Below are 15,553 nucleotides of genomic sequence, written 5' to 3'. Positions count from 1 at the left end.
TGTTAAACTTTAGATTCAAGGCAAAGTTCATGTATTCTAAAATTCAGCATTTTAAAACCAGCCATCCAGCGGCACCTGGTGAATTATCAATGCTGCTGAGACACCCCTCTTCCACCTAGTTCCAAAGCATTTGCTTAATGGAAACCGCGTCCCGTAAGAAGTCATGATCCCTTTCTCTCCAGCCCCATCCAACCTCTGTCCACTTTCTGTTGCTAAGCATTAGGTATGGCACAGTTGTGGCCTTCTGGGAGGCGCTCCATGTCTGGGTGGTCTGGTCAAATGCTCCCTGCCCACCATCTGCCTTCCTTCACTTAGGGTTTGCCCATGGTATAGTGGGTAGCACTGCTTCCCTTAAGGCTACAAAATAACCCATTTTGTTTATGTGGGCATCTTCTGGGGCATAACTGAGTAGCTCCTCTCCCTGTACTGTCAACAGTGTGGTGGGAAATGTGCATACACACGTGTTTGAATACGCCCATCTATTCTCTCCAGAGCACCCCGACATCATCCTATGACTCTGCGGCCACAGCACACACATGCCTTCCCATTTCTCCTGACAAAGCCCCCAGAATTCAGAATGTGACCCTGGAAGGTCCCTCCCCCACCCCCAAGCACACCCACCCCTGCCTTCTCCAGTGCTATGCCCATGGCACGCTCTTTTTCTGTTCTTGTGTGTCCTGTGTCCTTGCAAACTGGGCAACTCCACTTAACGACAGTCACTTCCTCTCTCCTCTGGACAAACACGTGCAGAGTCCACGGGGACCCCGCTATGTTCCACGGGAAGAGCTGGTAGAGGGGATCGGGGAGGTTTTCTTAACCTTTGTTGTGATATCCCCCAGAATGGCCCAGAAACACCTTAAGGACTCGCAGGATAAATGCCCCGTGTCCCTGAAATGTACTCTACTGGCTATATGGCATCGGCCCCTGAGGGAACCACATGATGGGCTGGTAGGTCGGCAGGCTAAAGCCACCGGGCTTCCTGGTTCTGCCTGTTCTGCCCACATTCCCCACCCCAGAGAGAGGACATGTGTGTGTGGCAACTGCTCCTTTCCCCTCCAGCTTGACTGACACCTCAGAGGTCCGTGAGAAACAGGGTTTTCTCTGAACTGTAATCCCAGAATTCCTAGCTGCAGCCTCTCTCACCTCAGAGAGTTAGCTCAGCCCGGAGGCAGGTGCTGGCACATTAGCTGCTGAGGAAGCAGAACAAAGGTCTGGCTGGGAGCAGTCGCACCTGAATTTGACAGGCTTCCTTCAGCTCGGTCACGGGGTTCTCTGCCTCACAGCAGATGTGGCTTTCTAAGGGCAGGGAAGGCAGCTCCTTCCCTTCCTCTCTCAGCTCTGACTGAGCTGCTGGGGTCTACACAGGCAAACACACATGTCCAAACACAGGCGTAAACAGAGGGTCTGACACCCTCCTCTTCTAAGAAAAGAATGTCTGCTTAGCTCCCAGTGAAGTCTACCCCCTTTTCCTTTGAATTCTCCCTCATTCCAAGCTCCCCTTGACATTTGGTGTTGAGGGCAGCAGAGCACGTGGGTCCCCCAAGACAAGAGGCATGAAGGGCTGTGAGGAGAGCAGCAGCAGTCTGAGGGGGCCCTCTGTCACTTACCTCTAGGACTTTTCCTGTGATAAACTGGTGACAGGCTTCACACTTCACTCCAAAGAGTCCCTGGTAGTCCTTTTCACAGTATGGGGAGCCATCCCTGAAAGACAAAGCCATGGGCTCAGGCCATGGGAGGACACCAAAGCCACAGGCCAGAGAGCAAACGGCAGTTCTCCAGGCTAGCCAGACAAAACCCAGGAAACCCCCGCACAGTTACCATGGCCACTTTCTTGGCTGTCACAGAACTAAGGAGCAGAAACCCTGTACTGTTCCTCTCTTGGCAGCCCAGACAATCCTCAGAGGAGCCCAGCATTCATCTGTGCCCGAGAGGCCCGGGGCACCTTACCTCCCTTCCCACACCACCTTATCAGACTCACAGGCCCAGCAGGGCCTCCCCACAGCCTTCAAACGTCTCAGCTCAGCTCTCCCTGGCTCTGAGGGTTTGGAACATGGTTCAGCGCAGCAGTAGGCCTTGACCTCAGAGCACAGTGAAGTGTCCATTTCTCGAGTGTTATTATGTAGAACAGTTAAAAAGCCAGGTGAGGGGCCACTGTACTTATCACCTACAATCTTCAATGTCATTTAAAAGCCAGACACTTCTCTGGCTTGGGCTGCCAGTCACAGTCATTCGCAGAGATCTTCAGTCTCTTCCCTGAGTGTTTCAGTTTGACCCAGACCTACTTTGAAACTATATTTTTGGGCTGTGGGAGCCAAGCTATCTTTGCAATTGTTTCATGGATTTATAAAATTAAATTCATTAACTACGATTGAATTAGTTATTTAATATAACTGGATTCTTGTTTTTGACCTTTGAGACAGGGTCAGATGTAGCCAGGGTAGCCTCCAACTCTCTAAGAAGCCAAGGTCATCCGAGTGCTGTGGTTACAGTTTTTATGACCACACCCAGTTTCATCCAGGACTAGATCAGATCCAGCGTATGTGCATGCTAGGCAACTACTCTCCCCACGGAACTACATCCAGTCTGTTTTGGAGACCCAGCCCAGGCCTTCCGCTCTCCGGGGCCTAAGCTCTCTCACCCAGCTATATGCTCGTTCCCTGGTTGGGGAAATTTTCAAAAGGCATAAAAAGATGGAGCAGTAGATTCTTCCTCATTACCAGAGCACATTAAAAACCAAACAAACAAACGGAAAATCCACCCAAACCCCACAGATTTGCCTAACTCTAATTAACCCACCGCCGGTGCTCTCTGATCCCATGTGGCCCCTCACCCTGACAGGTAAGTGTGTGCTCCGGTCTTGCAGGCTCAGTGCCTAGATCACATGTGTTTGGGGGGAATGCCTAAAACCATGGAGAAGAACACTTTATTAGCTTCACATAGAAGGCAAAAATAGCAAAGGAGAAATGGCTGGGAGCGTAACTGACTACAAGGCAGGGTATACCATTATGCGAGCTTTGTTAATTATTAAATTGGGCCACAATTAATAGTCCATTAAGTTTACAGCGGCCACAGCACGGCAAAAGCAGAATAATCAAGTTATTTCCACAAATTTTATAGCAAAAGTTCATACTGATGCAAAATGGGGATGCACTTCAGCATGCTGGAGGTCAAAGGCGGCCCGTGGGAGCGGAGCCGGTCCCCGTGCCCTCTGGCCCAGACTTACTTGCTGATGTACTCGCCGGTAAGGACCTTCCCGCAGGACTTGCACTTGAAGCAGCCCAAATGCCATTGCTTGTCCAGGGCCAGCAGTGCCTGCCCGTTCTTAATGTCCCTTCCACAGCCAGCGCAGTCTGGAAGAGAACAGCAGCCCACAGTTACCGCCATCCCCCTGCGAAATCCAAGGAGGGGCGACCCCTCCACCCACAGTGCAGCCTGATCTCCCAGCCACTGTGTCCTCAAGTATTGCTTCATTTCTCTGTATAAAATCTTCTTCAGCAAATCCCCCAGGACCTGTCCTCACGTGGCAAGGCAGCTGCTCAAACCTCATTGGACCTTATCAGATGGATGTCCTTCACCTCTTAGATCCTCAGGAGTTAGGTACCCTTTGGGGTCCAGCTGGCCTACAGGCCATTTAATTATAGCGTCTTGGCTAGGACATTGAGAAAGCACTCACAGACTTTCATTTAATTGAGGGCACATGTGAATCAGCTCAGCATGTGTGCTGGGAGCCCTGCTCACCACTGTGTGTGGTTCCTGGAGCTCTGACCATCAGCCACATCTATGCAATAGGATTATACTTCTCCATCTACCTAAACCAGCCTTTTGACTATTGGTTAAATGATTTAATTCCTTAGCCTTCAACTGTCCTTGGCAGATTCCTGAGACACACGTGTGTTAGTTACTTTTCTCACTGCTGTAACAAAAAGCCTGGCAAACATAACTTAAGGAAGCAAAGCTTTATCTTGACGACACTGCCCCTGGTGGCAGGGAGGGCATGGCAGCTAGCCACATCGCACTGCAGCTCTGGAGCAGAGGGAGATGCTGGGTCACACTGCAGCCAGGGAGCAGAGGGAGATGCTGGGTCACACTGCAGCCAGGGAGCAGAGGGAGATGCTGGGTCACACTGCAGCCAGGGAGCAGAGGGAGATGCTGGGTCACACTGCAGCTAGGGAGCAGAGAGAGATGCTGGGTCACACTGCAGTCAGGGAGCAGAGGGAGATGCTGAGTCACACTGCAGCCAGGGAGCAGAGGGAGATGCTGGGTCACACTGCAGCCAGGGAGCAGAGAGAGGGAGATGCTGGGTCACACTGCAGCCAGGGAGCAGAGGGAGGGAGATGCTGGGTCACACTGCAGCCAGGGAGCAGAGGGAGGGAGATGCTGGGTCACACTGCAGCCAGGGAGCAGAGGGAGGGAGATGCTGGGTCACACTGCAGCCAGGGAGCAGAGGGAGGGAGATGCTGGGTCACACTGCAGCCAGGGAGCAGAGGGAGGGAGATGCTGGGTCACACTGCAGCCAGGGAGCAGAGGGAGGGAGATGCTGGGTCACACTGCAGCCAGGGAGCAGAGGGAGAAGGCTGGAGTTGAGCCTTTTCTGTTGCTCAGGATCCCTGCCGTGGAATAGGGTGGATCTTTCCACCTCAATCAACCCATTCTAGAAAATCCCTCACAGTCATACCCAGAGGTCTGTCTCCTTAGGTAGTCTAGATCCTGTCAAGCTATCAATCAATATTGACCATCACAATATGGCTGAGTATGAGCATTGGGATTAGCTGGTCTGGTCCTACACCTGGATCCTGCCTGTCAAAAGTGGTCCTTTAATAATATTTGCTGTTACTAGAGTTGCTGTGATCATGTAGATTATTTCATACTCCACAATGTTAGGGAAGTGAATACATATGTGTTAACCCAGAAACATGTAAACAGAAGTTATTTGTAATGTAACATCAACAAACATTCAAAATCCATGTATCTGAGAAAAGAGCAGCAAGCACCACCAGCTGTTTGGCCACTGTGTCCTAACAAACAAGACTAATGGGAAAAAGCAGTGTCCAGGCAAGGCCACTCAGTGGCCACGTTCAGAATAAGACAGAGACATGACCCGTACAGAGCGGCCGAACAGCCCCCTCTTCCGACTCACCTGTAACTGCCTCCTTTGGCAAGGGTACTTCTAGACTAGCCTCCCCTCTCCTCCCAGACCCTGATCACCAACCTGTCTCCCTGGAGTGACCCTGCTCAAGCCACAACCCTGAACATACTCCCTGAATCCATCCAGAGATGGCTCTGGTTCCTATGGGTCCCTCCTTGCCTCAGCAACTTAACTTCCTGTTTCTTTGACCACAGGTGTTTCTGGGCATCTTGGCCAGCAGGTGTTAAATTGGCTTTAGACCCAACAATTCATGTCCAAATTTTTACTATATAAATACATTTGCAAAAGTTCCCCTCTCCCCTAGTGCTCTCTCTCTCTCTCTCTCTCTCTCTCTCTCTCTCTCTCTCTCTCTCTCTCTCTTTCTCTCTCTCTCTCTGTGTGTGTGTGTGTGTGTGTGTGTGTGTGTGTGTGTGTGTGCTTTCTAACTCAATGTACTTTAAAAAGAACCCTGGTGCAGAAAGGGGCGTGGGTGTTCCTTTCCCAGAATAGAATGTTTCTGGAGAAAACCATAAATTCTTAAGAAACTGCCCACTGTGGAGGATGGCTTCACTCGTCTGCTCCTACAATCTGTGTTGTTTTCTTAACCACTAAAATGTGAAAAATTGAAAATATGTATCTATAAAGTTAAAATATAAATTCAGAATATTAGGATTAGAATTCCCTTTTTAAAGATTTATTTACTTCTATGTATATGTGCACCTAGCTGAGTTTATGTGTACCACATATGTGCAGGTACACGTAGGGGCCCAAGAGCATGGGATCCCCGGGATCTGGAGTTACAGGTAGGATGCTGCCTGATACGGGTGCTGAGAACAAAACCCGAGTCCTTTGTAAGAGCATTACATGCTTTTAAACCCTGAACCATCTCTCCAGCTGCTGGATAAGAATTTGTTAAAGTATGGGCCATTCTAAACTGTGTGTGTACAAAATGACTCTAAAGTAATAAGAAGTATTTTACCAAATGCCCAGTAAGTGGAAGGAACACAGTGTGGAGGTTAAGACAAATGAGCAGTTTTAAAGGGCACTAGAATCGGGGAGATGGCTCAGCCAGCAAGATGCCTGCCATGCTGGCCTGAGGTCCAAACCTCAGCACCCATGCAAGAGCCCAGTGTGGGTGGTATCCACTTATAACCCTGGCCAGAGGGACAGGGAAAGAAACAGACAGATCCCCAGAACTCTCCGGCCACAGTCCATGCAACTTGAGCTCCCGGCTCAGTTAGAGATCTGGTCTCAAAAAGTATATTGAAAGCTCTAGAGGAAGACACCTGACATTGACCTCTGGTGTACACACACACACACACACACACACACACACACACACACACACACACACACACACACTTGCACACATATGCACATACTCATCTACTCCCATTCTATAGCCCCTTTTATTTTAAATTAAAAAGGAATTCACTGTGTTTAAAGAAGTTTTAATTTCACAGGAAAATTGAGAGAGGAGAGAGATTGCCCATATACTTCACCCGATGTGCTTCACCTGCACCACTCCCAACATCAACCACCAGGGTGGTACCTGCTCTTGCTGACACACGCTGACCGATGGATGCATCAGTACCACCAGCATCCACGGCTGATCTGTGTTTGGACAGGTTTAAAATGGCATCGCGGATTATAGCATCACACTGAACAGCAGAACAGCTTCAACACTCCTACAGCACCTGCCTATTCATCCTCCTCCCCGCAATCCCTGGCATCCTCTGAACCTTTCCCACTGTCTTCATAGTTAAGCCCTTCCCACAATGACGTGGGAACTTGAGAGCTGAGATTTCCCTTTGTTTCTGATAATCCCCACTAGGTGGCAGCAACGATTTGAAGACGGACGATGCTTGGAACTTTTTTTTTTTTTTTTTTAACAAAATAAATTTCAAAGATGGCTTTTTGGTTCTACAGTTGGAGATGATTGGACTTAGCGAGGCCACCAGAGTTTGCCACAGTTTACTGCGGGAAGCAGAAGGACCAAGAAAATGGGTGACTGAGGAAGGCTGGAGAGCCGGGAAGACTTCAGCTCCTGACCATCTTCCAACCTTCATTCCCTCATCTGTGAGCTACTGATAATAACCACTTGCTGTGCTACATTTCAAGGTTCTCTGCACAGCACCAGGCCTGGTACAGGGGAGCCAGGCGACACCCTCCCTCCTTCCTTGGTTAGGGGCCAGAGCTAAGACTAAACCCTGGGTTTCTTAATCTCAGCTCGCTCTTGCTCTCTCTCCTGGCACCCTGATACCCACCTGTCACAGAGCCATGAAAGAAGTTGAGACAAAACTTGGGAAGAATGAACTGCCCCCATCACCTGCCTGAGGGCTGAGGCGCAGGCAGGGCTGTGCACACATACTGCCATTTAGCCTTTACGATTATTTAGCCCATAATGCCTTGCAGTCCGGGAGCCTCTGGTCTAAACCATTGAGACCACCATGCCCTGCCCATTGCCTCCTGAAAAACAGAACAGGTCATCCAGGTGCCTGAGCCCAGCCAGTAAGCAAGAGTGAGTGAGAAGGAGGGCCGAGAGCTAAGTTCCTTTCAGCCCAAGCTTTAAGACACACACCAAACAAACCCAACAGAGATGTCTCTCAGATAAGACAATATCACCAGCTGGCTGAGTATTCTGGTATATTCCACAGCAACAACCCACTGCCCTCTGTACAAAGCTATGGATTTCAGCCAGACATCAGGCTGTGGAAATGGACAAGGGGCAGCAAAAGGTTTGTGCTGGATGGTTCTCTTCTTCCTGCTCAACCCAACGAGGCTCTTCCATGAAGAACAGCATGTCCTACTCTCCAGCTTCACTCTTTTTTTCCAGTGGTTGAGGAAATTGTTTCCACATCACCAAAGCAGCTGCTGATAAATATAGAAAGTTGGTGCTGGGTGCTGGGATGACTGTCAATGTCAGAAATAGGTGACTATAGAGCAGCATCAAGGACGTAAGGTCCACTGGTGACTGGCCAAAGGGAAACAATGACCAGATAGGGAAAGAGAACAAACCCTGAACGGCCAGCCCGGTGCCTCAGGACCTTCACTCCTGACACCAAGAGCCAGAGCAGAGCAGGGCTCTGGCTGTTCACGAACAAGTTAAACTGACGCTCAGGTCCACACCTGGCTCGAATTTTAAAGCATTTTGTTCAAAGGCGATAAAAGCCCTAACAATGGGGATTCTGCCCATTTGCCTTCACTCTTTTTGGCAGAGGATCACAAACACCTGGGCTTTAGAAGGATTTAAGTTGATGGAAAAGACATCTGGTTCTCAGGAAGGATGTGTGAGTCTGTTGAGATGTTTCTCTGGAAAAGAAGGCTGAGTGCACAAAGCCGTGGAGCAGGGAACAAAATTACCCAGCATCCCCACCGTCTCAGACTGCTGCTTTCTACACACCTGTGGTCACTCAGGAAGGTGGAGGCCTCTTCCACCCACAGATATCTAAGATGGGAGCTTCCTGGCACACAGACTGGGACCCCTTCCTAGAGTTTCAGATTTTTTTTTTAAATGCATCAGTACAGAACACAACACCCTGGGTGCTGAGAACATCCTTGTAGGACTTTTTAATGACAGAAGAATCTGCTCCTATTGCCCACTTACCTCAGAAATCTGCAAGTGAGATCCAGGAGGGAGCATGGATCTACCTGCCCCTTTTCCAGATCCATGGACTCATACTTTGATATTTTCCCCCTTTAGTTTAAGGAGGGTCATCTGTGTGGCTATGGACTGGTGAAGTCTCAGTGTGACTGTTATTGCTGCATGGAAAGGTGACTGTTTTTACATGTTAATTTTGGGTCCTGCCACTTTGCAGAATGTGGCAATCACTGCCTTGTTGCTCTGCTGAAGACTTCCAGCAAACAGTGAACAGGGGCAGAAACACCTGACAACCCTGCCATGACCCCAATCTTAACGAGAAACTTCACTTGTTTCTCCTTTTAGGCTGACGCTGGCTGTAGGTTTGTTTATATTGCGTTTACTATATCGAAGTATACTTCCTCCAGCCCTACTGTAGGCGGGGCTTTTATCAAGAAGGATGTTGGATTTTGTCAAAATCCTTCTCTGCATCTATTGAGATGATCATGTGCCTTTCAAGGGAAAAAGTACAAATTTAAGTTCCGAGGTTTGGCTAATACAAGGTTTTAAGTTTTTAATAAATTCTATTGTTTTAACAGAGCATGGACTTCTGAAATAAAATGGTAATGGAAGAGTTTGAGAGAAAGTTATTCTGAGAGAGAGAGAGAGAGAGAGAGAGAGAGAGAGAGAGAGAGAGAGAGAGAGAGAGAGTTATGTGGAAGGGTCAGGTGCTGGTAGATACTAGGCTGCCCACAAGCTGTCTTCTGCACTTTGCCATGCGATTCCTTCATGAGAACAGCTGCTGGGGCACTAAGTGACTCTCTGTTGTGCACAGGACACCCAGCTCCCGTTTGCTATGGTGCTGTGCCTCCCGAGGGTCCTAGTGTCAGAAGTCACTCGTCTCATGCTATAACGACTGAGTACTTCCTGGTTTCTAAACTGGCCTTCAGAGGTCCTGTGCTGACAGTTTTGTTTTGTTTTGTTTCAACTTGATACAAGCTGGAGTCCTCTGGGAAGACGGAACCTCAACGGAGAAACAGCTTCCATCAGACTGGCTTGTGGGCAAGTCCGTGGGACATTTTCCTGATTAGTGACTGATGTGGGAAGGCCTGGCCTACTGTGGGCGGTGCCACCGACAGGTCTGAGGATGGGCTCAGCAAGCCATGGAGAGCAAGCCAGCAAGCAGCCTCCTCCATGGTCTCTGCTTCAGTCCCTGCCTCCAGGTTCCTGCCTTGAGTCCTGCCCTCACTTCCCTCAACAATGGACTCTAATCTGTCTCCCCAAGTTGCCTTTAGTCATGGTGTTTATCATGATAATAGAAAGCAAACCAACACAGGTCCTTACTTTTGAGATGAAAATAATCTAGATTTTCCTTATATTCTTTTTCATCAGAGCTGGCCCAGAGTTTCAACATCCTTAAGGTATTTGAAAATCTTCCCTTAATTAAAAGTCTCCACCATCATTTGTCACGTCTGTCTATCAAGTGGGTATTGCTGGATGCTGACCTTTACCTTCATCCAAGCAAAGGGATGTTGCCAGGTCCCAAATTAGACACCTGGGAGTTGACAAATAATGGCTGGTCCAAATCCATGTTTCTTATTTAAACCAGTGAGTCCATAGTTTCCCTTTTATGTGTCTTAGCAAATGCCATGGGGACAGGATCAACAAGAGCCAGGGAGAGTCAGGCATGGTGGTGCCATCGCCTGTGGCGTCACAGCTCAGGAGGTAGAAGCAGGAAGAATGACCTAGAGTTCTAGAGTTCCAGGCCAGCCTGGGCTACACAGCAAAACCCAGCCTCAGAAACAAACAAGTGAAACTGAATAGACAAGACAGAGCACAACCCAGAATGCAAAGCGACACGTCCGTAAGGCTGAGCACTATTTGGGGATTATTTCAAGATTATATTTGTTTATGTGTCTATGTATGTGAGTGTGCAAGTTTATGTGTACCATGTGCGTGCATGTGCTCATGGGGGCCAGTGGGTGTCAGATCCTTGGAGCTGGAGTTGCAAACGGTTGTGAGCCGCCTGACATGGGTGCTGGGAACTGAACTGGGGTCTTCTGCAAGGTAGCAAGCTGGCTTAACTGCTGAGCCATCTCTCTAGCCCAGGAAATTATTTTTTAAGTGGTTCTAAAACTTCTGGACACTATACTGCCATTAGGCAGAAAAGCACCATGAGATCAGAAGATGCGTAACTGGGTCGGGGAGTCATGTATTCCACGCAGGTCCTGTGCACTCCCACTCTGTGGAAAAGGGGTCTCAGTGCTATTAATGACTTAATCGTGGAAGCTAAAAATGACACAGAGTGATTTCGAAAGGCTTATGTGTTGCCTGAGTAAACAACCTTGAACTAGACCTTCTGTAACTGTCCCCTGCTGAGGTCAGCTGTGCCCTTTGCCACCTTGATAACCACAGTGGAAACATCACAAGTCGGAGCAGCCTCTGACCGGCTATTTTAAGTGGAGTTTCTTGTTGTCTTTGGAAGACAATACAGCGCAGCAAACACACTTTGGTGGCCCATGTCAGCAACACATTGTCAGCCTTTTCAGGGCAGCTGAGGGCAGCTGTGGCAGCGGCCACCAGCTAAGTCCTCAAAGATGGAATTGGCACAGGCACCCCAGCCCATCTTTCTTCCCTGTGACAGAGGCTTACGGACCTGGGGCTACTTTGGTCAGAGTTTTCATAAACAGGGACGAATTGTATTGTGCCTGTCAGACCTCCAGTTCCAATCCTTTAAGCCGTGTTCACAGACTACCACAAGCAGCACGTGACTTCTCAAGGTGACTCTCTCCTTTAGCTGGCTTAGGTGTGGGTCTTAGTATTCGTAGGGCCAGGCTTCCTTCCAATTCATTAAGAGTCCGTGCCCAGCTTTCTATGGGTTCTGGGGATTTGAACTTGGGTTCTCATACCTGTGCAGCATTATCTGCTGAGCCATGCCACTAGGCCACCTTTCATGTGAATGGATAAGGCATCTGTCATGAAAAACAGATGAAAATGGGCAAACTTACAAAACTGGAGAGATGCCATGACAATCCAGAAATCATCGCCTGCACAGGAACTTGTTATTAGGACTGTAAATCATAACTAGCCAGGATTCTGCAGCAGTTACTCATGTAACCCTGTGAAGGAGCCCCACTCTCCGTCCATCCAGGGGCAGGGTCATTGGGGACAGACAGGTAGAGGTGTAGAGGGAACAGCAGAGCCAGGGCCTTGCCCAGGCAAAAGTTCAACAATCCCCTCCCAACCTGCGTACGTGTTTTCAGAGGGAACATAAAGACAGCTGAAAATTATCTCGCAACTATGAAAAGCTGATGCACGGAGAAGAAAAGTCAAACCACCGAGAATGTCTTCCTCCCCCTGGAGAGCGAACACACAACTCTGTCTGAACCGATTTCAGTTCTGTCCAACCGCAGCACGTCCTGCGACCTGTGGGAGTTCCAACTGCAAGGAGAATAATGGTGCTCTAGAGCGGTCTGTATACAGGAAAAACAGAAAGACGGGCTTGGGTGCATTTGCGTGGGCACCTCTCATGCCAATCCACCAAACCCACGCACAATCAGACTCCAGCTAGACACCCTTTGGGGTGGAAGGCTGAATGTAGACAGCCGCCCACTCCTGCTTGGGTGCCTGAAATAGACAGGAGCTGTGAGGAAATGCTCATCTGGCTCTCTGACTCTAACCCATGGGAATCTAGTGGCCAGTAAACTCAGAAGGATGGAGTGGCATGAGGCTTGGAGGGCAGGACTGTCCTTCTGTCCATCAGGCTTTTAAGAGGCGTGAATCAGCTAGTGAAGGAGTTTAATTATAATGTCCCCACAGCCCTACGCGTGCCTTTTGTTATCACCTCCATCTGAGAACATGTAGAGTGCTTGTAACTAATTTGGGGCAATAAAGTAGCATTCCTGGCACACCCTAAACACCATGTGAACGCTCAGAAAACAAGTCAGACCAAGGGTAAGAATTCTTTTACCCTTGTGGAAGAAGTGCGGAGACAGATTATTTTGTATTCTCCCCTCTCCTGGCCTCTGCCAATCTCCTGCAGTCTTTGCTTCCTACTCAGTGATCAGAAAAAACCAGCCACAGACCATGCAATGTGGCCGTGGCTCAGAGCCTCCAGCCTGAAGTCGAGAGAGGCCGTGGCTCGCTGATGGAGCCCACAGAGGCTGTGAACGGTAACCATGGGGAGTTTCACACTAAAGGAAAGTCAGGCCCTGCTTCTCAGGAAGCCTCTTGCCAAGTATAAAAAGTCTTTTTTTTTTTTTTAAGATAGGAATGGCTGTCACAGCAGAATAGTTTTGAAGTTGAGCAATTCTTGGAGAACTACAAATAGCAACCAAATGTCTTCTAATTATGTGCCAACGACATTCAGAAAGTTGCTGAAAATTCCCATTACTCTAGACTCTGTGGGCCTGCTTAGTGTGGGGACTCTGCACGTGTGTGCCCAGATATAAAGGCTCTCCTTCACAGATGGTCACAACACCTATCAATACCTTTTGGTACTTGTCTAAATAGATGGGAACATCTTAAAAATAAAAATGGATGAGGCAGTCGCAGAGAAATGGATTTCATTAGTGGAAGCAGAGGAGAAAATTAAATGTGGCTCAACAATTTGTACATAAGCAATTATGGTTAAAACTAGTATTAAAATATAATTTTGTTTTGTTTTTCGAGACAGGGTTTCTCTGTGTAGCTTTGGAGCCTGTCCTGGATCTCGTTCTGTAGATGTTTTTTAACTGGTTACATTTTTATACTTAATTAAAAGTTTTATGAATATAACATGAATGTCATACAAAAAGAGAAGACATAGATGTATCCAAAAGTTTTATATTGGCGTCTGTTAATTGTACAAAACAATGAGTTTCATTGTAACATTTTCATACTTGAATATAAGGTAGAATAAAAATTAGAATCCATTAGATGTGGCTTTCATAGGACGGCAAGAGGCTGTGCATGGCTCCATGGCAGAAAAGTCACCAAAAATCTTACCCAGCTGTGAACCCTGTGAGCTATGACCTATGAGCAGCAAGATGTGCCCGTGAGTGCTACAGTGGCATGAATGCTGTGGGAGTAACCAACTGTGCTTCGTGACTGGCTTCAAGGCTCACTCCACAGGAGGAAATGCACGCCTGGTGTGGAATATTCCTTTACACTGGGTGAATATTTGTCACTGTGGTTGGCTTAATAAAGAAGCTGACTGGACAACAGAAGAAGTTGAACAGGATAAGGTTAGGTGGGAGGGCCAAACTGAGAATGCTGGGAGGAAGAAGGGCAGAGTCTGGAGTCTTGAGCAGACGCAGAAAGGTGTGCCATACTGAGAAAAGGTACCAAGTCACATGGTAAAGCACAGATAAGAAATATGGGTTAACATAAACGTAAGAGTTAGTTAGTAACAAGCCTGAGATATTGGTCAAGCATTTGTAATTAATATTAAGCCTCAGTGTATTTATTTGGGAGTGCTATGGGACAGAAACTTCTGCCCACAGCCTGCTACTGTAAATCTGGCTGAAAAATCATGGCTGGGAGCTCATAGGCTCCATGGGAGAATTTACTGTTACTCTTCTGCTAAATGGACACAGTACCATATTGCCTATCAAATTTGTATCTCTATACTCATAAATTAGTGCAGTACTCAGACCTTACCAGAGAAGTTCAGTGGACATTAGTTAAAGCAGACACTCACAAACTGGTCAAAAGGCATAGATTAAATGTCTGTGGGGTGTTCAGCCATCAATGGGACATCTATACCCTACTCCTTCCCCAGAAGGAGGAGGAGGATATGGCATGAAGTTAGGAGGGGTGGATGTAGGGGGAGTTACGGAAAGGAGTGGAGAGGTGAAAATGATCAATTTTCACATATGTATGTATGTATGAAATTCTCAAAGGATTAATAAAAATATTGTATTTTCCTAAAAGGAAAAAAAAATCTGTCAAATGTGGTAGTGCATGCCTGCAATCCCAGTATTTGGAGATGGAGGCAGAAAGATCAGGAATTCAAGATCATCTTTGGTTACATAGGGAGTTCAAGGCCAACCTGGGCTTACATGAGACCCTGTCTCAAATATATATGTATTTCTCATTTTGGTAGAGCTATGGCCACACAATGGAGCATGTTCCCAAGCTGCATGGCTTGAGGCAAGTGGAAGCCATTTCAGAAGAATCTGTTTCAGTTTCCTTAAACTAAACAATTGAGAGTATTAGATAAAGCAAAAGAGAGAACAAAAACCCAGGGGTCAGAACACTGGCATCTGCCCTCACCTGTCAGTAGAGGGCTTGAGTGACCTTGAGTATGACCTTGAGCCTCAATTTCCTACCTAGCGAAACAGATAGTTGACCTACAGGACCTCACCAGTGCATCACGGGAGCACAGCCTCTCCCACCACAGTCCCGTTCCAAATGTCATCAGAGGAATTCTTCTAAGGGTTTACTAACATATTTTAAATTAAGCCCTGCTAGAGGATGGGGGGGGCCCGTCCCACCCAAGGTGGCTCTTTCAACAGTGTCCAACTGTTTCTCTGAGTAGAGTAGGAAGAGCAGTGAGAGACCTGAGACCACACCACAGCCCTAGCCATGTCTTAGAACTATCTACTGGGCTCCTTACTAGGCTGCTGCCCCCTAGTGGTAGGTCCTAGAAACACACTTGTTCAATGTCTTGTCATGTGTACATACTATATTTTCTTCTTTCCTCCCAAAGGTCAAAGTCCAGCCCTTATGCAGATGGTCAGGACATTCTTATTTTTAGTAAGTGGAAGATTTCCATAGAAATGGGAAGATTCAGGTTCTCTGCTATAAACTGCGTAGGATCTGTCCAGAATAGAACATTCTGCCCTTACTCTTAGGTACTAGGACTC

The 15,553-nt window shown here is 47.8% G+C and overlaps 1 protein-coding gene across 9 annotated transcripts in view; it reads right to left on the bottom strand.

Annotated features, from left to right (window-relative positions):
• Ablim1 (actin binding LIM protein 1) overlaps window positions 1–15,553 on the bottom strand; it is a 301,455-nt gene that overhangs the window by 96,385 nt on the left and 189,517 nt on the right. For all 9 annotated transcript variants that reach the window (XM_052763481.1, XM_052763488.1, XM_052763483.1 and 6 more), the window contains exons 5-6: window positions 3,224–3,350; window positions 1,608–1,701 (exon numbers count right to left, since the gene is read on the bottom strand). In XM_052763481.1, the coding sequence (XP_052619441.1) occupies window positions 1,608–1,701; window positions 3,224–3,350 (221 nt within the window). The remainder of the gene's footprint in view (window positions 1–1,607; window positions 1,702–3,223; window positions 3,351–15,553) is intronic.

This window comes from Peromyscus californicus, unplaced genomic scaffold (genome assembly GCF_007827085.1).
Source record: "Peromyscus californicus insignis strain IS unplaced genomic scaffold, ASM782708v3 Scaffold_4__1_contigs__length_199733344, whole genome shotgun sequence".
NCBI lineage: Eukaryota > Metazoa > Chordata > Mammalia > Rodentia > Cricetidae > Peromyscus > Peromyscus californicus.
The sequence above is the reverse complement of the archived record's forward strand: the minus strand, read 5'-3'. Positions and strand labels throughout refer to the sequence as shown.